Raw genomic sequence first — 25317 nt, forward strand, 5'->3', positions numbered from 1 at the left:
CAGAGGCTGCGGTACCTCTTCACCTTAAAGGCTGACATCCAGTATTAGAACCTTTGCTACTGGAAGGAGAACATTAAGCCTTACAGGCTGTTGCAAGTGGAACACTTAGAGCCAAAGAACAGCAAGACATTTAAGGGGAAACAGGGTTAAACAAATATGGAAAACATGACGTAAATGAAAATTCTTTTGGAGACAACTCTAAATCTGAATCTGTATTGTTGCACATAACAAATGCAAAGTTAATACTCTATTCAGGAGAGTTAACTTAACTCTTCAAGCCTTTCATGCTCCTTCTTTCCCTACAGTGTTTCTCAATTCTCATTGAAAACAGGAAGGCAGACAGTTCCCTCTGTGATTGCTCACATAAAAGAAAACTTACAAGTGAAATTCCATTCAACAGATTTTATTTATCAATTTGGTTTTGTGATTACAACAGTTTCAGTTTTCTTCCACTGAAGACAAAATACAAACTTTTACAGCAACACTTGCAGAGAACATTCATAAGATAACAGCTTGATATTTGCACAAATTGGCTTCACGAAAAAGCCAGGTAACTTGAAGAGTCACTACAGTTCAGTGCCTAAAATTGATTTAGGGGCAAGTACAACTACAGATCTATGAGCTACCTTCCACTTCAAAACACAAGGCCAAGAAAAACTGCAAGTTGTTACTTCATGTTTTTGCTAGTACGCAGCACAGATCAGCTGATACTACCATTTCACAGAGGAGTAATTACTTTCTATAGTGAGGCAGCCAAGCACATGGTGAAAATGTATAACCCAGCCTCCCCTCCCCCCAAACAACTGAAAGGGAAACAATCCAAGCCAGAACTCTACTGCAAACTGGATTATACCTTGTTGGCAAGGCTAATGAGCAAGCAGTGCATAGTGCAGGCCTTCCAGAATGTGACTAAACTGATACAGCACAAGCTTGAGTTTTTCTGATTGGCATCTGTACATGTCAGAGATCCTGGGTTTCCTAAAGTCTTGGAAAGTAGCAATTGCTGGCACCAAGAAAATTTTAGTAACTAAGGCAAGGTATCCCTTCTACCCTTTTAAACAAAATCTGAGGCAAAAGATTAAGCAATTTTAAGGCACTTTAAAAATTATTTTTAGTTTGCTTTACCAGCATACTTTATCAGCAACCTAAATCAGGATCAGCATAGCTCATCAACAAGCACTTTAGCAACACTTTACAGAGCAACAACTTTTTTTGTGGCAATGTCTTCCATGCTATGAAGTGTTCTGTAGCACTTTTCTGCAAGTTTCCCAAAAGATAGCCCTTGGAGGCCCCCAAAAATTATATACCAGGCAGACCGTTTGCTCTGCTGAGCTGAAAAACTCTGTCACACTTTTTAGAAAAGTATTTTGCTCACTTCAAAGCACAGAATACAAGCTCATGGATATCTTTTTAAACAAATAAATGTAATAAAATAGGTCAGAGATAGGGAAAGGGCAGATTAAATGATTTCACAATAAGGCCAAGGATGTACCATCTAACTCACACATACTGTTGCTGGAAACTGGCTGCTCACTCTGCTTTAATAAACCTGAGCTGATTGTCTTAGTTTTGTTTAGAAAACCAAAAGCTAATAAGCTCAAAGATACAGTACTGGTGAGTAACTTCCATATTTTGTAGCAATTTGAGTTTTCTATAGAGCACAATAGAACCAATGCCATTCAAACCAGAAAAACACAAGAAAGCAATACTGTGCACTTTAAAGTTTCCTACTGAAGTGCACTTGATTTGCTTCACATTTAAGTTCCACTGCCATGACTATGGTCTGCATTAATGCTATCATTTTGTATTGGGTGACAAATTCCAGTCAAGTCAGAGCTAGTAAGGCAGTACTACAGATTATCCTGAAATTGATGATAAGGAGTATCACCAAAAGCTATGGATTATGTGCTACACCCACCACTTGATTTTATCTTTACTTCTGCTTTTCCTGTGGGTTTATTTTCACAGGTGCTCAAGTCAATCTACATGGGATAGGTGTACCTTTGATACTCAGATCATATGGCTGATCCAGCCAAGGAAAAAAATAAAATAAAATAATAACTTGGCCAAATAGATTTCCTTAACCAGTTCACTGCAGGGTGACACAAACCTTATGTCAGGAGGGAGAGGCGGGGAGAAGAAAAGAGCTGTAGCCCTTGCAGCCCCAGGACTACAGCAGTCCTGACTAGGATCAAATCAGCAGATCTCTGAACTACCCTTAACTGCTCCTTCAGTAAGCAGACATAAAGGAGGTTAAAAAAGAAAAAACCTCAAACCCTGAAATTAATTGCAGTGAGTTTAAGAACCATTTGAATAAGGAAAACCTCAGGATTTCCCAAACACCAATATTTCAAGTATAAATGTAAGTTGTTGCCTTTTTATACAGGGAGTGAATTAAATTTTATCACTAGTTTTATGGTTGGTCTTTGTAGGTCAGAATAGAAAAGGTAAACAACTTAAAGGTTTGTTTGTAGCTGAACATTACTGTACCATGCTCCCTCACCCTTAAGCAAGGTCAATAAGGGACAGTTATTTAGTGTAAAAAGTTTTAAAACTGGAATGCTCAAGTCACATATATTCCATTCTCCTATATAAAGCTATACTTAATAGTTTTACTTGTCTTTAAGATAGGTGGGACACTTTTGCAGTCTACTGATTTTTAGTCTTTTAAGGCACTAATCTTCATTTCCTCTTTAGAAGGATTATCCCTACATCCCTTCTCCACCTTGAACACTAATTGGAAAGGCCATAGGATTTCTGTCTGGAATACAGTATTTTGTTGGGCAACCTTTATTCCTGTGGGGGTTATGTTATTCTGTTAAGACATTATCTACTTCTACAATTTTGTTCATCTTTCCAGCAGCATGCTGTAAGAGCCACAAGCTAGTAAAAATGGTATTTCACTCCCTGAAGTCAGTCACCAATAATAAACATCTTGATAAAACTGAAGGGATACTGTATCAAATGTGGATTAAGTCAGCCTTCACAATAAGTCATAATGAGATTGTCTACTCACGACAGTGTTGCCACTGAATAAGAATTTCTGAACATCTACATTTGGCATATCAAAAAAAAAAAAAAAAAAAAAAAGAAGTCCCACAGCAGCAGCCACTAAAGGAAAATAAGACAGCCATGAGAACCCATGCAGCATATTGCAAGTAATCCTGTTGAAGAGATTCATAATCACCTCTTGCCAAGTATAATGTTGCAAAAATATTCTTTTAAAGTCTTCTTTTAGAGATTTAAAGGATATCATGAACTGCTGTCTTCCATGAGCAACAGAAAATATTTTGGTTCAGTGAACTACAGGTGTTGGGCTACTAGTCCATTATAAAGTGGCAGGTCCTAAAGTGTATGATAGTTTCGGTCTTTTGACTTGCAGAATTTGTACAGAAAGAAAACAACAGCCTGCAGACCCAGAACGAGGACAATTCCACCTATGAAACTTGCAGCATCAAATGTCGATTTGCGTGGAGAAGGTGCAGGAGTCACAGTAGCGTTTGTACCTGTTAAACACCACATTAGAGTTTGTGAGTGCACAACGCTCACAGTAGTTTTACAGATTTTAGTATTGACTTCACTATATTAAGATTACTTAAAACATCCAAACACCAATAAGAAAACAAAAAATAATCAAAAGTAAAGACACATCAGCAGCTGCATTTAGATTAGCGATACTGAAATTCTGATTAAATACTACTGGTACAAGGCTAGAGCTATTTATAGCCAAACTGCTCTAGACCTTGATATTGAGCAAGTCCCAGCTGGACTTTATTTGTACTTCAAAAAGCTAAAGCTTTCCTCCTTTGCATAGAAATATCTTATTGATACATTCAAATTCAAAATACATTTTTCAATCTCTACTGCTTGCTCCAGTTTTTTGCTTGAATTAAAATTAAATTATTATCTGCCATCTACTGTACTTTACCCCAAGAGTTATGCTTAAAGAAATCAGCTGAAGCCACAACACATGAACCTGGAAGTAACAGCTATCTGCTGACAGCTGGTTTTAAAGAAGCCTACTTCATGAGAGCTTTGCCTGAAATAGCGTATTCAGGACAGATGCTGAAATAAAATACTTCAACTTATTCCCACCACTGTAGCCCATTTTTTTTTTCAATAGGTATCCCATTATTATGCTGCAAGTGAAAAACAGTGAGTTAACAAGTGACTTCCAGCCACACTATTGAAAGCAGTCAGCTGATTTGGTGTGACCAATGTGTTTCTGACTTCTAATATCTCGCCAACTAGCTCTGTTTCTCAGGGTATTACCTTGCTACCTTAACAAAGTTAGGTGTGTCATAAAGGTATAAGTGACAACAGCAGATATACCAATACTATTTTAATGTTGTCACTTGGTAAATCTTTCAAGATAACACTTTTAAAATTACATTAATTTCCAAGTCTTTTATGCTTTAATTATACTAGTAGTAGCAATTACCTGGAATACTGGTTGTTTTGGCAGCTGAAGTAATGGCAGTTGTAGGCAGAGGAGCATGTGTAGTTACATTGGTGACATTAGCTGTTTGAGAGAAGACAGTATGTACATACCATAAGCTTAAAGAGTAAAGTTTGCAAGCACTGAAGTTCTTATGTAAATGATTTGTCTTGTTTTGCTTAAACAAGGATAAGCTTTGACCTCAGACTATACCCCACACAATTTAGATGTTCAGCTGCATGGCATTAAGCCAAGCTTCTGCAATAAGGATTTTTTTTTTTTAACTTGCATACCATTGCTATTTCCACAGATCAGACAGTGATTCTTTGTTCAGATAAAACCACTTTTCTTTCAAGCACTTAATATAAATGCTGATATTTGAACAAGAATCAAGACACCTGCTTCAAGACAACTGAGAATCTGCATCAAGGCAAAGGACTTTCATTAAACAGCCCTTAGAATCAGTTAAGGTACTAAAAAATACTTAATGTGATATCACTAGACAGGAGACAAACACTGACAGGATAGCAAAACCTCCCCTTCCACCTCTTGTCCCCAAAACACTAACTGTGAATGACATCATTGGAATCACTCACCTGTAGGAGACTGTTTCCTCAAAGCTCTTCCCTCATCAAGCCAGAACACTGGGTCTCTGACTACCCAACCCCCTCAGATTAGTATTACTAAAAACTAATCAGTATTCTACTATGTGCCTGGGACAAATGCCAACATTTGTAGGTTTACTCAAAGCTAAACATCACCCTACTGTACATTAGGCTGTTCTGAGCCTAATCAAGTACCAACTCGTTACCTCACAGCTCCCTTAAATGCTTTAAAAGAAATTTTTTAAAAATTTTTTTAAGAACTTCACTGTTAAGATGGCAGCACTTGTAAGAATAGAAATTTTTGAACTGGACAACAGCGACGAAAAAATCCAACTCATAAGAAAGTATGATTAGTGGAAATGACTAGTCTAATTCAAACAATTACGATGAGTTGTTCATCATATTGGAAATAAGCATTTCTTGTTAGTGTTTTATAAAATCCACTTCTTCCAAATCTTGGAACCATTTATGTATTCCATACACCAGATATTTGGTAGTCATGCTATTAGAGCGATCTGTGGAAAAAGCTCCTGTCCTTCATTTTATTCGCCTGTTCCTAGTTTACTGCCATTCTATGTTCAGTGGCACTACATTACCTATAGTAGTATGAGCTGTAGTAGCAGAACTGGCTGTGGTAGTATTGGAAGGCGCTGCGGTAGTATTGGAAGGTGCTGCGGTAGTATTGGAAGGTGCTGCGGTAGTATTGGAAGACGGCGTAGTAGCACTGGGAAGAGGAACAACTGTAGTAGCTATGAAAGGACAAAGAGTTACATTAAAGAGATTAATGACAGTATTTAACTAAAAACAAAACCAAAAACAAAGCTGAGCAGTACGCTGAGTTTTAGGGAATTTGTACAGCACCGAGTTCTATTGTAGTTTTGGTCTGAAATTACAAAGCAGATGAATGTTCAATCCACCACACTAACAGCAAAAGTTGTATGAGTGAATACATGAAAAACCTTGTCAGGCAGCCCAATCAAACCTGTGTTCAACTGGCAACACAAGAATCCTCAAAGCAAACAGAAAGGAGAAGAGTCCTATTGTACAAGCATAAGCTGTGCATGCTTTATTTACACAATAGGAAACTAGGTATACAGTAACTAAAATTGAACCTGATCTATCAAGTTCAACTAGAAATCAGAGTGGTTAGACAGCTGAAGTGGTATGGGGGAAAATGAAGGCATCTTTAAGAATTTGAAATTTTAGCTAAAGCTTTCTGATTTACGAGCTCTTGCTGGTTGCAGGTACTCTCAGCTTCAGCATGTAGTAAAGAAAAACAAATGGTGAAGCCTTCTGCAACTTACTGTATTAACTGTATGGACATGGACAGCTTATCCAAACTGTTGCTTAATCATACACCAATACATCAGCAAGTCTCCTGCTGAAATACCGTTAAGTCCAGAAGCCTTTAATGCTCAGGGTCATTTAAATGTGGTTACTTACATTTTGAAACAACTCAGCATGGTGGAAAACTAAAGCTGACTGTTTCTACAGTGACAGGCTGGATATACCAGAATCTACATTCTCTCACTTGCATCAAAAGTCAGTTTAGGTCCACCTTAATGTTTTTGCATGTCAATCCCTGAATGTGGTGCTGAGCCATGACACTAAGAGCTGATAAGGCATACAGGTTCCTGTCTCTCTACTAAAGGTGAGAATTAAGTTTCCTTGAATATGCAGAAGCTAAAACACAACCACCTGATAATGTCACTACAAGTTTAACAGGAACAGGTTGTAAAAATTCTGCTGCTAAGATACAGAACAAGGCATTGTAACAGCATGCTCTCTTCAGAAAGTACTGAAAAATGGTACTTTTAACAATCACCTCTTAATGAGAAGTGTTACAGTTTTAGAAACAACACAGAAGTTCAAGTCAAGCAGAATTATTTCTGACTGCCACCACCACAAGACAGCCCACAACAACATGGAATTTGGTGTGAGCCAGCCACTTTAGCAGCACTGTTGAACTCATCTAGACCAAGAGTATTAAGAATTTTCATTTGCTGTTCTAGATCCTAAAATCAGAAAATTATATTTTAAAGTCTATTTCTTGTCAGCTTTCAGAAAAACTAAAATTAGTGGGCTTTCACAAAACTGAAATCAAAGAATTAATCTAAATTATTAGTGTCCTGCAAATCCACTTTGCACAGCAAGCACAAATTAACAAAGACAGAAGTCGATATGCAACTGAGCATGTTCCTAGCATGAGGGATTTACCTTATGCAGCTCTACCCAGGCCCTGCACTTCAGGACTAAATGAAGCTGTGGTAGTTAACTACTAGAACTGAAAGGTTTATAAGTTTTTCTTATTCACTGTATCTCAGTGTTCTGGTTTTGTTTAGTGAGGGGGGCCCTAAGGTGGTAGCTTCTATAGGAAAGTGCTAGAAGTCGCTCCCCTTTGTTCAGTGGACTCGGCCGGGCCTAGGGCAGACCCGCTGCTGGCCAAGGCCAAGCCAATTGGTAGCAGAATGTTCTGTGATAACACCTCTGTGATAACGTATTTAAAAAGGGGAAAACGGGGGGGGGGGGGGGGGGGAAGAAAAAAAAAGAAAAAAAGAAGAGAAGATGTGAAGGAGCTGAGCAGGAGCAGAGAGGGGGAGGCGTGAGCCTTGTAGGCCTCACCCTCTGGCCTCCCGCTGGGCAGCCAACCAGGCCCAACTCGGCCCAGCTGCAAGAAGTGGAGAGGAGATGAGAAATGAATGAGATGTGAAAAGATCCTGAGAGGCATCTGCTTGCCTGTTGTGAAGAATTTTTATTGTGAGAGGAACGGCTGCAGATGCCAAGGTCAGTTCAGAAGGAGGGGGAGGAGTAATGCGGCTCCTGGCCAAGACTCCCCTGCAGCCTGTGGTGATAACCATGGTGGAGCAGGTTGTCCCCCTGCAGCCCATGAAGCTCCAGTGAGGGGGCAGAGATCCACCTGCAGCCTGTGGAGGACCCCCCACCGGGGCAGGCAGATGCCTGAAGGAGGCTGTGGCCTGCGGAGGGCCCGCTGGGACAGCTGTTCTGGTGATGACCCATGCTGGAGCAGTTTCACAAAAGGCTGTGGCCCGTGGGAGGGACCCCACAAAGGAGCAGGGGAGGAATGTGAGGAGTTCTTCCCCTGATGATGAAGCAGCAGTGTAAAACAACGTGTGATGGACTGACCATAATCCCCATTCCCTCTTCCTCCCTGTGCTGCTTGGGGGCGGGAAGGTAGTAGAGATAATGTTAAACCGGGGAAGAGGGAGGGGTGGGAGGAGGTTATCTTGTTCTCTGTCTCATTATCCTGCTAGTTTTAGTAATAAATGAATAGTTTTCCACAAGTCAAGTCTGTTTTGCCTGTAACAGTGACTTTAAGGATTTCTCCCTGTCCTTATCTCAAACCTCAAGCCGTTTTTCTTATATTATCTCTCCCTACTGTCTTGGAGGGTGGGGGGAGCAAGAGAGAGACTGTATAGTCTGGTCCCAATCGGGGCTGAACTAGAACACTCAAATAAAGCAATGGATTTTACAGATGAAACTTCTTTTTGTTAAACATGAAACTTACAGTGTTTAGGATGCTGTTCAAGTTCTTTAGGATATTCTATATCTAATACGAAACATCACACATTTTAATTTAAGATACCAAGGCAGTAGCCAGAGACACATGTGTAGTAAAATGTCAGGAATCTTGAAACAGCAACAGTAAGCAGTTAACTGAATACACATGTACTCAATTTCGTACACACATATTCATGTATGGTTTCGTATCACTTATCATAGGTTTAAGCTGGAACGGCTTATTTACGTACTTGTATATGCTCATGTTAATGTCTTCTACAATTTACAAAGGTAAATAGATGGAGTCGTAAATGCAACTGCTTCACATTAAACAGTGTGAAAGCTGAATATCTAAATACTTACAAGAACACTCTTCTTCAACTGTGCAGTTCATATGTATTTCAGTTGCATTTACACACATGTATTCTGTCAGAAAAGAGACAAGAATATTTACAGCAGCAGAACATTAAAGTGTTTGACACATTGTTCCTAAATACTAATAAACTCTTCTTAGGACAAACACGAGCTTCTAGCCAGGAAAACATTAAAGCCACTTCAACATGCAGGACTTCAGTATTACATTAATAACTAGAATTTACAAAATTTTTAGTTTCTTTCACTGTAGTTACTCTACCACTCAAATCACTTAGGCAATACTTATATATGGTTATGCACCGTTTTGCAGTAACAGTGTAGCTTCATATTTTTTTCTTCACAGCCTGCGTTTCTACTATTTGTGGCATTTTTCAAGCTAAACATTTTGCATCTCTATGGTAGCATCATTAAAAAAAATCCTACTGTCTTAAGAAATTCTGCATGCAAGCAAAACTTAGTTCCAGCTTTTCAAACAGACCCTTGACCATAAAACTGCTGAAGACGTCAGTTTTTTTATTCTTTGCCTGCACACCCTTCTCCCTCAACTCAGATTTCAACCTTTCTGTCAAAGAAGTTACACAGATCTCTTGATGTTTGCAGTATGTGCCTGTTGGTGAGATAACACATGCAAAATTCAGAAAAAGAGCTTCTTGAAGGAGACTCTTGTACTGGGCAAGTAACATCCAAAATTCTTTCCATTAGTTCCAAAGCATCTTAGCCTTCATATGTGATGTTCACTGGTCATCTACAATCAAGTGCTACAAAATCACTATTACAGTCAAGCCATTCTCTTATGTTATTCTGTTTCTACATCACATAAGAAGTACAAATAATCCACTCAAGGACCATTTATGTAGTCTTTGTCAACAGCAACTTCATCTCCTCCAAGACTGAGTACCAGAGGTCACAGATATATTTACATCCAACTCTCCTACGATGGGAAAAACAAAGCTCTGAATGAGACCAGCTAATGCTTCTTTGGCTCTGTTAGGTTCCCTTCGGCAGGTTGCAATTCTTAGTTTTAAGCACACTACTCTTAGCTAACCTTATTTAATGGACCCCTCTGCCTTATCGCACTTCAGTTCAGGAATAGTGGTTGTGATCACATCTGTGAAAAAACTCTCAAAAGGGACTGAAGCACAGGGATGTGCCTGCATGTCAGAATCCACTCATGACTCCTTAACAGCAAACACAAATGACTAGCTTGTTCTAAAAACATTCTGAACCATCTGGAAAACATTAGCTTACTAACAGCACAGATTTAAGTCAGAAGCCTTAGAAATCTGGAATTATTTTGAACACGTTCAGCTGTCTCCACATAAGAACTTGAAATGTTTAACAGACACAACTTATGAGTTAATCCTCCATTAGGTTATCAAACAGAACAGTATGTTTGGGTAATGAACATTAGTACAGACAAAGTAGGTCTAGTTGGGTTTAAGGTTCCGCACAGCATAGTAAGGATCTGCACTGTGTAGTCCTCCTTACTTTCACATCTGATCCACTTGCAGCCTGCTACATTTGTGTCATTACCAATACACGAACTGCAGTTAGAAAGGCTTTCACAGTTGCCTAAAAAAGAAAAAAAAAAAAGAAATAAATTGATTAGGACAAAATTACCACCATCAAGACAACAACTTCACCCATAGAAACAACTCTTGGGTCTGCACCTTCCCATATGTACATCTCCCAGGTTAAGGCACAATCCTTCTCACTGAAGTAGCTACAACTGAAAGCTACAACTTTGGAAAGCATTTGACAAGGCACAAAAGCATTTCCCTCCAGATACTACTGATGCTCAGAAACCAGACCCCACACGTACACCAAGATGTACACCTCATGCAACCTCTAACTACAGTAAACTCAGATAATAGAGAATGTACTTCTCTAGCAAAATTAAAGTCCACCAAATCAATTTTGCACAAGTTCATTGGAACCTCAGGTGGCAAGAGCTTTGTTCCTTTCAATTACATTTTTCCTTTAGGTAATACAGCCAGTTATAAATAACCCTACAGTAGAAAGCAAGCAAAGTATGAGAAATAAAGACAAGAACCTAGAGGACGTCACATACAAATGCATATAAAGGAGACCAGAAAGTCAATCTATTCATGATTTGATTACAGCAGAAGCGAGCAACATAACCAGCCCAGCTGCTTTTTTTATGTCAATCTCAGCCAAACATTGTTGCCTTAAAACCACAATGACAACACATCCACCACTTGGTTCAAATAAGATCTCCCAATCTACAATTTTACTGTATTAGTTTTAATTAAGACTTACTCATACAGTCATCATACTCAGAAAACCCACGTACAACCCACAACTCCCTAAGCCACACACTCTCCAGCACACTTCACATCACATTCAGGTACTCCAGGCACCTTTGGATGACGGAATGCTGCTATTCCCAGATCTCTGGCAATCACCACGATAATTTACATCTCAAAATAACAACTACAAATGCATTAACTAACTTCAGTAGTCTCGTAATTTGAATTAAGCCTGAATCCACCTGGCCTTTCTCTTGGTTATGGTAGGATTAGGCTAAAAATACTGGTACTATTTATTAATGTTCAAGAAATATAAGAAGATATGAAAAGACCTTTGTTGGTTTGCATCAGTGAGGTATGCAACAGACTTGCTCTGTTCCCTTCAGAAATAAGGCACTTAAACCACTTCCGAGAGCTATATAAGTTTCTGGACAACAGATTTCAGGAAAAAAAAAGTCACTTATTATTCTGGGTATACATCCAAAGAACACTCACTTCTGAGGAGTGACCAACATTCACTTTTGTAAATTCCTTACTGGTACACAGAAAATTTAGCACAGTGCATCTGTAGAGACCGGAGGACAGTCAGAGCAACCAGCTAATTGCAGGTGCACTAAGACTTTTAGTTTACTTTCAAAACAGCTTCCCCAGACCAGCATGGGGGAGGAACAGATTTGCAAGAGTAAAAGAGTAAAAGATCAGGAGACGTTTTTATGACAGCAAAAGGTTTCAAGAACGAACTTGTAACTTCAGAATCGGCAGCAGGGTACCAGACGTTCTCCCAATGCTACTCCTTCTGTGAAAGGACCTCTTAGGGTCTCTATATAGGTTAACAGCAAGCTCCTCAGCTCTCCCTATCAGCACATGCCTGCCCTTCAAGTGGAAAAAAAAATAAAATAATAAAAGAAAAAATTCTAGTACCATGAACTCAGCTCTTAAGTTCACGTTTTCTCCCAAGATAAACCTGTTTGTTGTACTGGCTCTTGTTGTACAGGATAAATTGGGATATGCCCCTTACACTTGAGGGGGAAACCTGGAAACACTAACGGAAGTTTGTCCTGCTGGACCAACACTGCCCTCTCCCGCTACACCGGAGAGGTTGTTAATCTTTGACCGACCAGTCCTCAAGCAGTTCTCGGTTCCAACACAGTGCCTGATCCTGACCTACATCATGTAGTCGGTGCTAGGGCTGACGAGGAAATCGAAAGAGGCTGAAGCAGAGGTTACTTCACACTTAACTGCACCCAGTGCCATTATGCAATACGGTCAGAGAACATTAGAGTACTTCCAGAACAACTTCTTCCCTTAGCTTTTTGGGGCATACAGCACATTTTGTGGCTTTTGGCCACGTAAGCACTTTAGCAAATAGCTCACAGTGCCAGAAAGATTAGACAAACCCGCAGGAGGAATAACGAGGCTAACATCAGGATCACGAACATCCGTCAGCAGTGACAGAACTGCTTACATACGGAACTGCCGCAATTCGACCCCTACAAAAAACAAAACAAAACAAACAAAAAAAAAAACCAAAAAACCACGCCGGGTACATTTCACCGGGCGCGAAGCTGCCCGCTACGAGTCATCTGCTGCATACGCAGGGGGACACACGGGAGGTGGTGCCAAACCGCGCTAACGGATTTCACACCGCACGCACCCAAACACCCCAACAGCCAGGGGGAAAAACGAAAGCAAGAAGAGACGGAACTAGAGAGAAGCGGCCAAAAAGCTCGGCGGGCTGCGGCCAAGGCGCCCGAGATGGAGGGAGCGCGGGGCGGTTCCCCTTCCCCGGGTCTCCCCGCCGGGGAGCGGAGGGCCGCCGGCCACCTGCCCCGCCGGACTCGGTACGCGGAGCCCGCCCCGCTCCCCCCCACACCGCCGGACAACAGGCGGGCGCGAGCGCGGGAGAGGCCGCCCCGCCAGCAACTGCCGGGGTGGGGGGGGCGGGGGAGTCGTGAGGCACTCACCAACGGCCGCGGCGTCGTCATTGGCCAGCAGATCCTGGCGGCTCTGCGCGGCCCCCGCGGCCAGCCCGCAGAGGCAGGCCAGGCAGAGGGCGGTGAGGGGGAGCGCGGGTGCCCGGCCCATGGCGGTGAAGCGAGAAGTAGCAGATCCCAATCGTCAGCGCTCCTTCTCGCTCCGCTGCCGCTGCCTCCGTGCACCCTCTGAGCCTCGCCCCCCCGGCGTCACGTGAGCGGCACCGCCTCGAGCTCGCCCCGCCCCCTCCCCTGCGCGGGCCGGCCGCAGCGACAGGGACGCTGGCGTGGTTCCGTCCAACCTCCTTCCCCCCCCATTCGACGAGGAATGGAACGGTCCCCACTGTGCCGCGACGTCGCTCCCCCACGTGACCCCATGGGGAGAGCTTCCCGCACGTCACGCTCTGCCCGAGCACCTCCCTATCCCCATGGAGGCCCCACCCTCCGCTGGGGGGGGTCGCAGAGCGGCGGCCACTCATTGGCTGGAAGCGAGGCGGGGGGCGGGGACAGGCAGCTGCGGCCGTCCCCTCACTGTGGCAGGAGCCGTGCGTGAGGCGAGGAGTTCGAGTGAGGCGGCAGTTAGCGGCCGTTAGCAGCCGTTAGCGGCTGTTGGTGGCCGTTGGTCCCATCCCGCTCCGCTAGGAGCCTCGGCCCGGCCCTGGCTTGCGGGCCTGCGGCCTGCGCTGCTCTGCCTGGCCCTGAGGGTGCTGAGGCAGAGCTGCTCCTGCCTTCTCACTCTGCTCTCATAGCACCTCAGGCACCAGCATTTGTGCCCCTGCCAACTCCAGGACAGTTTTGGTTTTTTTTTGCAGTGAATTTCTCTCACAGCAATTTTCACTGGTTCACCTTCCCCCACCCCTTTTCTGCCCTGAAAAAACTTGCTGGATAGTACACAACAGTAGTGTTAAGTAAATATTACTCGGTAATAATCACACAGGGAGCTTAGCAGCGAGCAACGGTTGTGCACTGTTGCCCAGCTATGCTCCAGTCACTGCTAGTGCCTTCACAGAGGGGAACAGCACACCAGGAGTCCATGATTTCCTCATGGGCTGTGGTGCTGCAGAGGAAGCATGGCAAAAACCTGTAACCTTCATCTTCACTCACGTCACCTCCAGCTCTGCTGTGGACAACACCTGGAGAAAGCTGTTTGGGGATCCCATCACAGAGTGTACCCCCATGCCCATTTTTGACCCTGTCTCTGCTTTGTTTTTCCCTAAGGCAAATGGAGTCAATGTATACTGCCAACAGTCGACTCTGCAAATAAGAATTCGTTTGTGTAAATCTGCCTCAACATTTTGTACAATGCCAACACAGGCAAATGTTGGGAAACCAAGACAAACATTCAATGTCTGCTTGTAATCAAGGAGAACCAAGCTAGAGCTGTAAAACAAATTTTAGTAGGGTTCTGATTTGAGAAAGGCACCATCTGAACAAAAGGACAGATGAAAGAGAGGAGTTATAATCAGGAAAATTTTCCCCTGCTTCTCCTGAGTGTGAGCTCCTACTTGGGCAGTAAAGAGGAAACTGCCAAATAAATCTCTTCGCTTAATCTTCCATTTTACTTTCTTTCCTGAAGGTATTTTATTACCAAAAGCCAAGAGACCAATACAAATTCAGAAACTTTAAGACAAGCTACCTATCATGTGAGCTCCGCAAAGGTCTGTAGGACTGCTGGTGATACATAATTTGGGTGTAGGGCTTTCTGACAGGCTTCTGTACGGTCATATATTGTGGTGCTTCTGTAGCGGGCAGGATGGCTAATGCTGCGCCTTCTTGCAAAGGAGTCTTAGCGTGAAAATATAAAAAAAAGGCTGCAAAGAAAACAGCAGAGAAAATCAATTTTGCAATATGAACAGGAACGTTGTGGCAGCTGCAGTGAAATTATCGAACATGTTTTGTTGGATGTAAATATCAGTGACATCTGAATTTGGTTCTGAAAAGTGGTAAGATGACTAAGTCACACATTCACTTTAGTTATATTTAGTACACGCATTCTGCATGTACTTTTCACTGGAGTGTTAGTGTAAAATAGTTCTGTTGTTCCAGCAATATGATTGGAGTTGCTGTCTCTTTAATGAGAAGAAATAATTTTCATATTTATTATGAAAATACTGTGTTTCTGTCCTAACTTTGAATAAGCAGCATGTAAAATAAATCGAGGAGCAGCATAAATAGATACTGCAACGTAACCGAAACTGCAGTGAACACTGTATATGGGAGTTTCCTGTGGCTTCCACTCATCCCTCCTGGCCATGCCTGCAGAGATTTTTATGTCTTCTGGGATCAGAGCTTGATTCACAGGATCTCTTGTGATTTCACTAGATATGTGGCATTATTTGGACTCAGGTTTTCCTTTTTGCAGTTTGTGTGGGTTATGATATGAAATATCAGTGTTTTATGAGGGATGCAGTGGCAGTTCAATTGGTGTGCTGGACTCATGAAGTGTTGTGGTTGCTGCAATCTGCATTTCATGAGAGCTATATACTAAAGATCTCTCTTTTTGAGAAGGAAAACAAATAGGACATATGTTGAATGTGACTGATAAAAGATGAGACTCTAGTCAGTGTGTATATATGGAAAAACTGGGAGAAAATGAAGTACAAAATAAAAGAGAACTAAGATTACCAGCAGGGTAAGAATTACAGCTACAGCTTGTCTCCACAAGCAAGTGAAAACATGTCTATCATGTAATCCTGGGGGCTGGTGGAAATCCAAGTGAATGATAAATGTGGTTTGTCTGTTTTTTCTTAAAGTCAGCATCTTGGGACTTTGTTGTAGCATACAGTCAGCAGCATCATGGCAGTCTGGGTTGTTGCTGTTGGATTTAAAATATCACATTCATCTCTGTACTTGTTCTTCATTGTGCTGTTATATACTTAGTGGTTAGTAAGGCATTTACCTCTGTTTTGAATCTATAAGGAATTCCAAGCACTGCATTACTGTAAAGTCCTTGGCAAGTGAGTAAAAGCTAAGGGTCTGCAGATGTCCATTTTAGGGAAGCACGTTTTAAATGTAATAAATGCCCAGGAATCACAGCAGATGTGTTGTCTCAATTGGTGCTGGGCAAGATGTGATAATGGGCCTTTTGAAGAGGTTCTAGAGGAGCATACTGCAGTTCGGGGTGGTGGCAATGAATGACAAAAAAGAGATTAGTAGATAAACAAGGAAACATATTTGATCCAATTTGTAAACATTTGTGTTCATTTTAAAATTGTCATTTCACCTGCATGGAAAGAGAAGTGTGTGTGAAGTGTAAATACATGGTGGGTGTTTTAACAAGGGAAATACACCATGCAGAGAGGTTTTGGGGTATTTCCTACCATTACATAATGATGAGTTACTGGATTCTGGTGCCATTCACCGTCTTTGTAATTGTTCAGAAATAATGCATCGATTCCTGTGCTTGGAGCCTCGTAACCTTAGTAAATCCTTGCATCATGAGATGGTTATGATAGTAAATCCCGCTGTAGAGGTGTGTCTGATCCGGGCTGGATGCAGCCCCAAGGTACGAACAGGGTTGTGCATGCTGTGCTGTCTGACGATCAAGTGAGCGTGCAAGGTGCCCATGTGTCTGTCCCCAGCAGAAATTCTGTGTGAGGACACTGGCACCTGCCTGAGGCAGGCAAGGTGGAGCTGTGTCTGGTACCCTCTCATGCATGCTGTGGTACGGGCACTTGCTCAGCCCCACCAGGTGGGGTGGAAAGGCTCCTTTTAAGATAAAGAGCAGGTAAAAATAGAGATATGCAGAGTGGTAATGAGGATGTAATAATGCTAAAAGAGTTTTCTTAGCTCTTTTAGAAATAGCAGTACAGGCCAATGCTTTTAGCCTAAGGGAAAACAAAGAGATATCTTGAGAAGAAGGATGGAAGGCAACAGTGAGAGGCGAGATCGGGCGGAAGGAATAAACATTTCACCTGCGCAGCTGGGATCAATCACAGAACAAGGTCAGGCTGTTTAGGTAACCAAAGAAAAATAAGGCTAGTGTTTAGACAGAGTCTCTCTGCAACAGGATGATAAATTAAGTACATCCATTTACCATATTTGTAACATGCACTTTTCTGTTGGTGATGGTGTAACAGAGCAGTGGGCTCTGGCCTGTGTCAGGGCCGGAGCATGCCCTCTGCTCCTAGGAATTTAGCTGTGTGTGTAAGGCTGGCTGGCTGATAAAAGATGCCTTGGCCAGCTTGGGAACTTATAAAAAGAGAAGGAACACCAGTGGGGGCTCCCCAACTTTTTCTCAGGAGGGATGCTTTCAGGCCGAGGCTCTTGCATCTGGCCCCCACCTGAGCTGCAATCCTAGGGCTGTCACAGCCGTTTCTGTGCCTGGCCCTAGGGACCACTGACCATCCCTGCCTGTGCCTGGCCCTGGGGACCACTGACTCAGCCTCTGGCTCTTGCTGTGTCCCGACAGCCCAGACCAGTGCTTCTCCCCTCACAGCATCTGAGGCACAGGCACGAATGAACTCTGGTGAGCTGGCCACCCATAGTGCTTAACATCCTAAACCTTATCAGAACTGGATATTCAGTATTGGGACGGAGATTAGCGGCTCATATTGCTTCAATGGATTTTAAATTGTATTAAGGTGTTTAAAGATAAAAGTCAGAAAAGTAATTTTAGTTCTGCAGGTTACAGAGGACAACGCTAAAAGACCAATTAATTGATTTTTTGTTTGCTGTTGGCTTAGTCACCCACAAATACCAAGATTCTTCCTATAAATTTTGTCAAATCATTCCACTTAACCATTTTCCTCTACCCCACATTGTTGATCCATTTGATATGCTGCATAGTTGATATTTTCAGTAAAGTTCTTCCAAACCCAGTCCTTTGGAGTACTGGTTTTCTCCCTCGAATTGGTGGCAGGAACTCTTGTATCTGACTTACAGCTGAGGGTCAACAGTATTTTAGTAAGTGTATCTGAGGCAGTAAATAATACGAAGGACAATAGGAGAGTGCTGTAGCCATGATGGTCTAAAAAGGTGAGTGAAATTGGTCTGTAGGAAGATGAAATATGTTGTCTAAGGCCCACCAGATGAAATTAAAGTAAACATATACTTCAGAGATCCCAGGGCTTCCCCTGATCAGTGTGGAGTACCTACATAGCTGAGGGGCCACCTAACAGTTTCTGTTGACCTTAGCACCCCTCCTGGGACAGATTCAGAAACCTTCTTATCTCAGACAAGGTAAAATACATTGTCGTTAATGACGTCACACTCCAACTTTCATCTGATCAGTGCTTGAATTAGGAAGGGGTAATGACTGAAGCCTACTGTCCGTGGTTTATTAGCACATTGTCCTTGCAATTTTAACACATACGCCTGTACAAAGAACATAACTTTGTATGTAGTCTGACGGCTTCTTTCATCACTTTTCATTTGTCACTTTTCATTTAGAGCAGTTTCTAAGAGAGTGTTTTGCTGGAGTAAGAAGCTCAGCATAAAACTCTAATAAAGCAAAACTTGAAAGATACCAGTTTTTCCTGACACATTATGTAAATAAAACACTGTGTAATCTGGTAAGATAATAGTTTTCTCAGGATGCTGGTTGCTGCCATCTGCACTTTATAGAAGGGACTTTTTGTATATGGTTGCTGGGAAAGGGAACTTCTCCAGAACCAGAAGCTGTCAATGGAAGCCAACATCACCTCCCCATCTGCAGACTGCCCGTGAATTTCCCGGCTTTTTGGAGACTCTGTGGCTTCCCTCTGGGCTTGCGCGTCCTCTGGATGCTTGTGCACACCACTTCTTGGTTTTGGCTCTCCCAGAGGAGGCAATGAATTCCTAGTAGTGACTTGATCAGAGATGTAGGTTACAAAAGAAAATATGGCACAAACCATCGTTTTGGATTGAGGCTAAGGTGATTCTTCTTTTCCTGTTTCATTGTTCATCACCTTGGGCTCCTTAAGCATATCCAACTTGCAGGCACTAGGAACCGGAGTTGAGAGACATGCTCTTTCTTTTAGGTGACCTCCTTAATACTGGATGAAAGATTTTACCACATTTTTTTTTCTGGCAGAGTGTCTTGTCATGACCAATGCAAATACAGTAATTGTGGCTTGCCTGAGGGATCATTATGCCTGAAATTCAAACTATTTCCTGGTTGTACTCTCCTCTTCTCGTTATAGCATTTTCCATGTGGCATAACTTCAACCAGTTGTCCCCTGCCCAGTCACCCTGTGTGGCTCTCCTCGATCCCGAGTGTACGACACCCTGTATGTTGTACATCCAGACATCACACTTGTTACCAGGTCTGTGAGTTTGGCACGGGATCAGCTTTCTGATACTTGACTCGATCATGCGTTCGTCTGCCCTGAGGGATCCTGAACACTGCCCATTGCCAGAGCATGAGTTTCGGTGCTCTGACTGCTGCTCAGATCAGGTTGTTTGGACTCAAAACACACGCTGTGCTCTGGCTCTGTCCCTTGTGGGGACACTGGGGACACCAGGGTGCAGCAACGCTACAGAGCAGACTTGGTGTGAGTGACCAAGCCAATAGCAAATAAAAAAATAAATTAATTGCTCTTTTAGCATTGTCCTCTGTAACATGCAGAACTAAAATAACTTTTCTGACTTTTATCTTTAAACATGTGAATATAATTTAAAATCCTTGCAAGAAGTAAGAGCTGCTAACCTCCCTCCCAATACTAAGTTTGGAAGCCATATCCTTTCACAGCAATAGTCTCTATTACTCATGAAAAGTAATTTGTCAGGAAATGTGTATTTTATGAAGAAAATACAACACTGTATTTTCATCTTTGCCTCAGAGCTATGAAGTGAAAATAATTGCTCTCTAGGCAGTTTAATTGATTTGAAATGTTCCTACAGAAGACTTAGTTCATATATAACAGGCTATGTATAGATTGTAGAATGCTTTAGAAAATAGGGTAAAATGTGTTAAAGGCTCCTTAGCTAGCTACAGACATATAAAGGTATTTTAGGTTAAAGAATCTTTTTATTTTATATTATAAGTGAAGGAAAAACCTAAATCCCCTTGCTAAAATTAAGATGAGCTCTATACCCACTCAGAGCATGCGGAGATCACTCTAGGTCTGTGCCCTCTTCAGGCATTCAGTTAAACATTTGCTGATTGTTAAATTCATTCCCATTTAGCAAATAAACTTAAGATCATTACTTTTCATTAAATCCGTGGGCTTAAGCTCAGACAAAATTAGGTCTCTCCTAATACTTCTCTAATTCAGCCTTTCCCATCTTACCCTGGTGCTGTTCTGTGGGGTTTAGTGGCTCACAGGGTGAGCCGAGGAGCAAAGGTCGCTCAGCCCAGCCCTCTTCGCAGCGCTGGGAGTAGAGGTGAAAGAGCCTGTACACACTGATGGTGTCCGTGTAGCCCGGGCACAGCAGGGCTGGTTTAGCCTTGTTATCTGCATCCGAGCCCAACAAATGAACGCTCTTTCCTTTGAACTTCCAGTGCACTTGCTTATGGCCTCTCTTTCCAGGCTGCATTTTGATTTTCCACACATCTTCTTTTAAGGCGTAAGCCGTCTGTGCCCAACCTCTGCGCTATACATCAGAGATCATGCGTATAAGAGATCACGGACAGTAGCAATCATTGTGCATTATATATTTGCATCCACAAGTAACCTTAACATTTCCTGTTTTGCAGTAACTTTATAAACAATATTTTTCTCTGGTTTAGTCGCAATAGTCACATTTTTGTTATTTGAGACTGTCTGCCAAAAGTAATTACTTCAAGCTTATGCTTGCTCTGCCATTTTGTGGTTTTGGCCTGATGCAGCCAAACTTGATTTCCAAGGCCTTACTTTTAGTTTCTAGTGGTCAGTGCAGGATCAAATGTATGGCATTCAGAGACGCTGCAGTCCTGCAAACTTTTTTTTCTCCTTTCCTCTAAGGTGTCCCAGTTACCATATGCAGACTACACCTGGTGTCTGAGCTATATGGGGTGAACCTGGCAAGGCAATTGTGCTGTGGAGGTTGTGGCAGAGGCAAAATTTAGCCAGGAACAGTTAGCTTTATCCCTACAGGTCTGTGTCCATCTCCTCCATATGCTTTAGCCATATGTGTATTTGATCATACCTGCTTGTCACTATATAATCGTATTAACACAATTTCCCATAAACTGTAGGCTAGTACTGAGATATGTTCACAAGTCTTTTTCTATATTCCTGTAAAAATGCTTTTTCACATTTTTTTTAAGCCAAAAGAACGTTTCCAAGCCATTAACATGTGCAAGACATGCTTTTATTTTTGCCTTAAATGAAAGCCATCAAAGTCTGTAAAAAGCTGAGTGGGAAATAGTGCTCTGCCTTACAGCAGGCAGGGAAACCAGCTGGCGAGCATGGCTCAAAAGTCCCACAGTTAATAATCTTGGAGTCTCCCGTAGGCCTTTCGTTATACGTAGGTATAGCTTCCAGTCTCTGGAGGACCTCCATGCCCTTGTTCATTTGCCTATGGGAGGGAGAAAGGGCACATATGATCCATCTCCATCCGGAGCCAGGTCCGCAACCTCTGGCTTGCACGAGGCCTTAACAAACCCAGGCGCAGGTTTCCCACTCTGCCCTTAAGAGTCATTCTTCACAACAGAGTGACAAATGCCATCAGTTCTTGATTAAGTAGCTGCTAGTTAGCATTTTAGGAGAGATGAAAATACTATGGCTTTATGCAGCTACATTTATTTGAAGAAATAAGAATTGTACCATGTGCCCCAGTTACAGATGACCATTACTTTTGAGGAGAAAGAAGCCAAGGGACACCCTGTCAGAAATGACAGTATTAGAAGTGACTCCCTGAGACATATCTTTCCTTTCCGTCCTTCACAGCACCAATATGAATCCTGAAAACAGTCCAGTATTTTGTAATCTTTACAATTTTTTTTTCAGCCTGTCCTACTGCAGGAGCACAAGCCGTGCCTCCTGCAGGCCCCAGCACGGCAATGGATGCCAGCAGTGCTCCGGAAAGCTTTGTACCATATCCCATCCCACCCCATCGCATTCCATCCAGCACAGTGGTACCAAGCAAGGAGGACATTGCAGGCGGCCCTGGCCCAAGCAGGGGTGTCAGAAGGACAGTACAGGGCTGGAAGGTGCCCAGCTGTCCTTGTCGTATGCTGTGGCTGCTTTTTGCTCCCTCATGATTAAAGTCCCACTCAGATTTAGGTGGGCTTGGCTATAAGATCATGGATCCTGCATCTTTCAGTTTACACAGAGCTGGTGGCAAGGACAAAACTTGAGGTGAACACTGCTTGTTATAAATATATCCAGCCAGCCATCACTTTTGGTTTGTTCTCTGTAGGTTAGACAGTTGTGCTTTTCGCTTCCTTTAAAAATGCTGTCTTTCTCCATGATGTGGTTACATGGAAACTGCACTGTGAATTTCTTGCTCTGGTAATACATACATATTTTATTCTTTTGCATCAAGCAAACTGCTCAGAGCAATAATCTTCCTTATTACACTCCTGAAAATCTAAAAATCTTAAGAGGGCCAGCCCGATACGTTGACCTACTGAGAACAAACTCTCAGCACACATTCACTAAAATAATTTCATTTAGTTTGCAAGGGCAGAGCAGAGCCCGGAGGCTTTGCTCAACAGTGCCCTGTCCGTCATGGCCCGCCTTTGGCTGGCACTGAGCTATGTGGGCACGGATTTGTAGGCTTCGTCCTGGAGAAGTCCCAGCATCTGCTTTAGCTTTGCCATAGGGTTTTCCAGCTTGAGCAAGCCAGGCCAGCGCAGAGAAAGGGAGGGATGGTGTCAAATCTGACTTATCCATCTTCCCCCTGGCCAGAGGCACACCTGCATTGTGGCTGCTGTTGGGATTTCATGGATGCCTCCTCCCGGGCAGCAATGTCCTGTGGGGCCAGGGCGACCTCCCGCACACTGCAGTGGTGCTAAGCTTGTGTGTGCCTACCCAAAAGCCACATATTTTTTGTCCAGGTAGGGAGCTGGCTGGAGGGAGATGTAGAATTGCGAGCTGTTGCTGTGGCGGCCCTTGTTGGCCATCCCGAAGACCCCTCTTTCCTTGTGATGGACAGAGAAGCTTTTGTCTAGGGAAAGAGTTTGGGAAAGAAGGGCTGCAGTTGTGTTGCTCCCTTTGCTGCTATTCACCGTTACAGCTCCTTTTACCAACTCCTGCATGCTCCCCTTTCTTCCTTCCCTCCTCTGCCTTTCTCTTCTCCTTTTCCCTCAAAGGTCTCATCGAGTCCCATGTGAGCAAAGTCTGGTTTGAATCAATGTCCTTCCTAGAAAGAGCATCCCACTACTGCCTAGCGCTTAAGCCAGTAAAGAAGCTAATGCAAAATATTAATGAAAAAGTGCTTTAGATATTTCTGAATATTACAGTGACAGCAACGATGCCTCCAGCTCCCATTATCAGTCTGTAATGCCTCTTGCTGAAGGAGCTCGGGGTACTTAGCATGGCATTTCACCATGGCTTCTTGGGATTATTCCCACTGTGTGAATGAGGAGGGCGGGAAGCAGAGTGGGTGCTGCAGGCTCCTCTCATGCCACTGCCTGCAGTGAAGAGGACAAGAGCCCCCATAAGCACAGACAGGGCTATGAGGGCAGAATGTGCCTGACTGGGGTGGGATGCCCAGCTGCTCCCATTGCTCAGCCACTCAGGCGGGAGGGCCAGCAGGATACTGCTTTAGCTAAATAAAATGACAGAGCTGAATAAATGGAGAGCGCATATTTAGTTACGCAGACTGGGGTGCTCCAAGAGTGGAAGCTTTGTTGCAGGGCGAGGAGAGGAGGCAGGCAATGGGACATGCAAGTCAAAAGCAAGCGAGAGCCATGAGGAGGTAAAAGGAGTCCCCCGTGCAAGCTGAGGAAGGACTGGTGAGGGAGAAAAGAAATGTCTCTCAAGAGAGGTGACTGGGGAAGGATAGGTGTAAGGGGTGTTTGGGTTTGGGGGATGATGGCAAGGACTTGATTCCTTCTCCACTGTGGAGGGGAGCCTGGCTACGAGGTGGGGAGCAGGGGATCCTGGCCTCCTCTGTCACCTGTCTCTGACCTGATCACACTAAGAGGTCAAGAGCCCCATCAAGCTCTCAACAAGCTTGAAAGAAATTGTAGAAATGTTAAGATCTTATTGTTATCTGATTTTTAAAAATTCTTTTTACCCAATTTGAGTGCCCTTCTCAGAAACTGATTCATAAAAATGGTATTTAAATTTTAACTGAACAGTTACTCCCTGACTGCTACCTTGTGGTTTGCAAAATGACTTCAGCAGAGTAATTTTGGAGTAGGATGCTTTGTCCTATGATCGGATGCTCCAGTCTGAGTGATTCTCTGTAATTACCTCAGTCCTTTCAGCTCATTACAGTAAAATGCGGTTGCGTCCCATTAATTTCAGCAGGCGATGCAATGCCCGGACATGTGCCAAGCGCAGAGTCTCACCGAACATTACCGGCTGACAAAGGCATCTCTCACCCTTTTCAGATATCGAAGATATTTGTCCTCTGCCCTCAGCGTAAAATAATTTGGCGGGAAGTACTGGGAAAGCAATCTAAGCTCTAAAGTAGAAGGGCATACCGAAGGGAACACCTTTCTCAAGGATGAAAAGCAACTTTTAATTAAAAAGGGGGAGGGGAAGAATTATCAGTCCTCTCCTTTAATACATCAGCATGTGGAGTACGTGCAATATGGGTAATAAAACTCTTCCAGGGACACTTTCAAGGTTGACAGATTCCAAATTAAATCCCCCTTAAAATGACTTAAGCAATTTTTGAAGCCTTGTCACCTTCCCACATGATGTGGCAGCTTCTTTCCTGGGTAGCACAGGGAAAGCACAAGCTTTGCGTGGAGGAGGAGGAGGATGGAGCCGGCAGCAAAATGCTGCATGCATGGGACCATGGCTCTCCCGTATGCAGAGATGCTTACACACACTCAAACTCATTTTCTTCTGTGGACGATTTCTACCCAAACAGAAAGTGTGAAGGGTGCAAGATGTGCACTAGCCCAAATCTGTTGAGTAGCATTTCTGGAGAAGAGGATTCACAAACTTTTAAATCTTGTGTGACATCCTCTTTGCAAACGATTTAACAGCGAGTCCTAGCTTTTCCAATGCCAGCTTATGTTCTTTCTGAGATGTGCATGTCCTGAGAGTCTAGGCTGGCTGCTATTTCAGGACCTCCAGTATCAAATAAGTGACTTGGAGGCTCATGGAGCA

At 43.1% G+C, this 25317-nt stretch overlaps 1 protein-coding gene across 1 annotated transcript; it reads right to left on the reverse strand.

The window, feature by feature from the left end:
- Positions 1-387: 387 nt before the first annotated feature.
- On the reverse strand, positions 388-13384 carry CD164 (CD164 molecule). The gene is made up of 6 exons (XM_086744162.1): positions 13172-13384; positions 10426-10509; positions 8926-8988; positions 5640-5792; positions 4442-4522; positions 388-3506 (listed from the first exon to the last, which is right to left on the reverse strand). The coding sequence occupies exons 1-6, from the start codon at positions 13290-13292 to the stop codon at positions 3346-3348; spliced, it is 663 nt and encodes a 220-aa protein (XP_086600288.1). The 5' UTR covers positions 13293-13384; the 3' UTR covers positions 388-3345.
- Between the last annotated feature and the right edge of the window lie 11933 nt (positions 13385-25317).

This window comes from Chlamydotis macqueenii, chromosome 3 (genome assembly GCF_036417535.1).
Source record: "Chlamydotis macqueenii isolate bChlMac1 chromosome 3, bChlMac1.mat, whole genome shotgun sequence".
NCBI classification, from domain to species: Eukaryota; Metazoa; Chordata; class Aves; order Otidiformes; family Otididae; genus Chlamydotis; species Chlamydotis macqueenii.

Excerpts from the sequence above, each read along its gene's own strand:
- CD164 (XM_086744162.1), bottom strand. The coding sequence starts at position 13,292 with ATGGGCCGGGCACCCGCGCTCCCCCTCACCGCCCTCTGCCTGGCCTGC. Across the intron at positions 10,510-13,171 it reads TGACGACGCCGCGGCCGTTG|GCAACTGTGAAAGCCTTTCT; the intron begins GTGAGTGCCTCA and ends TTTCTTTTTTAG. Across the intron at positions 8,989-10,425 it reads CAAGTGGATCAGATGTGAAA|AATACATGTGTGTAAATGCA; the intron begins GTAAGGAGGACT and ends CTTTTCTGACAG.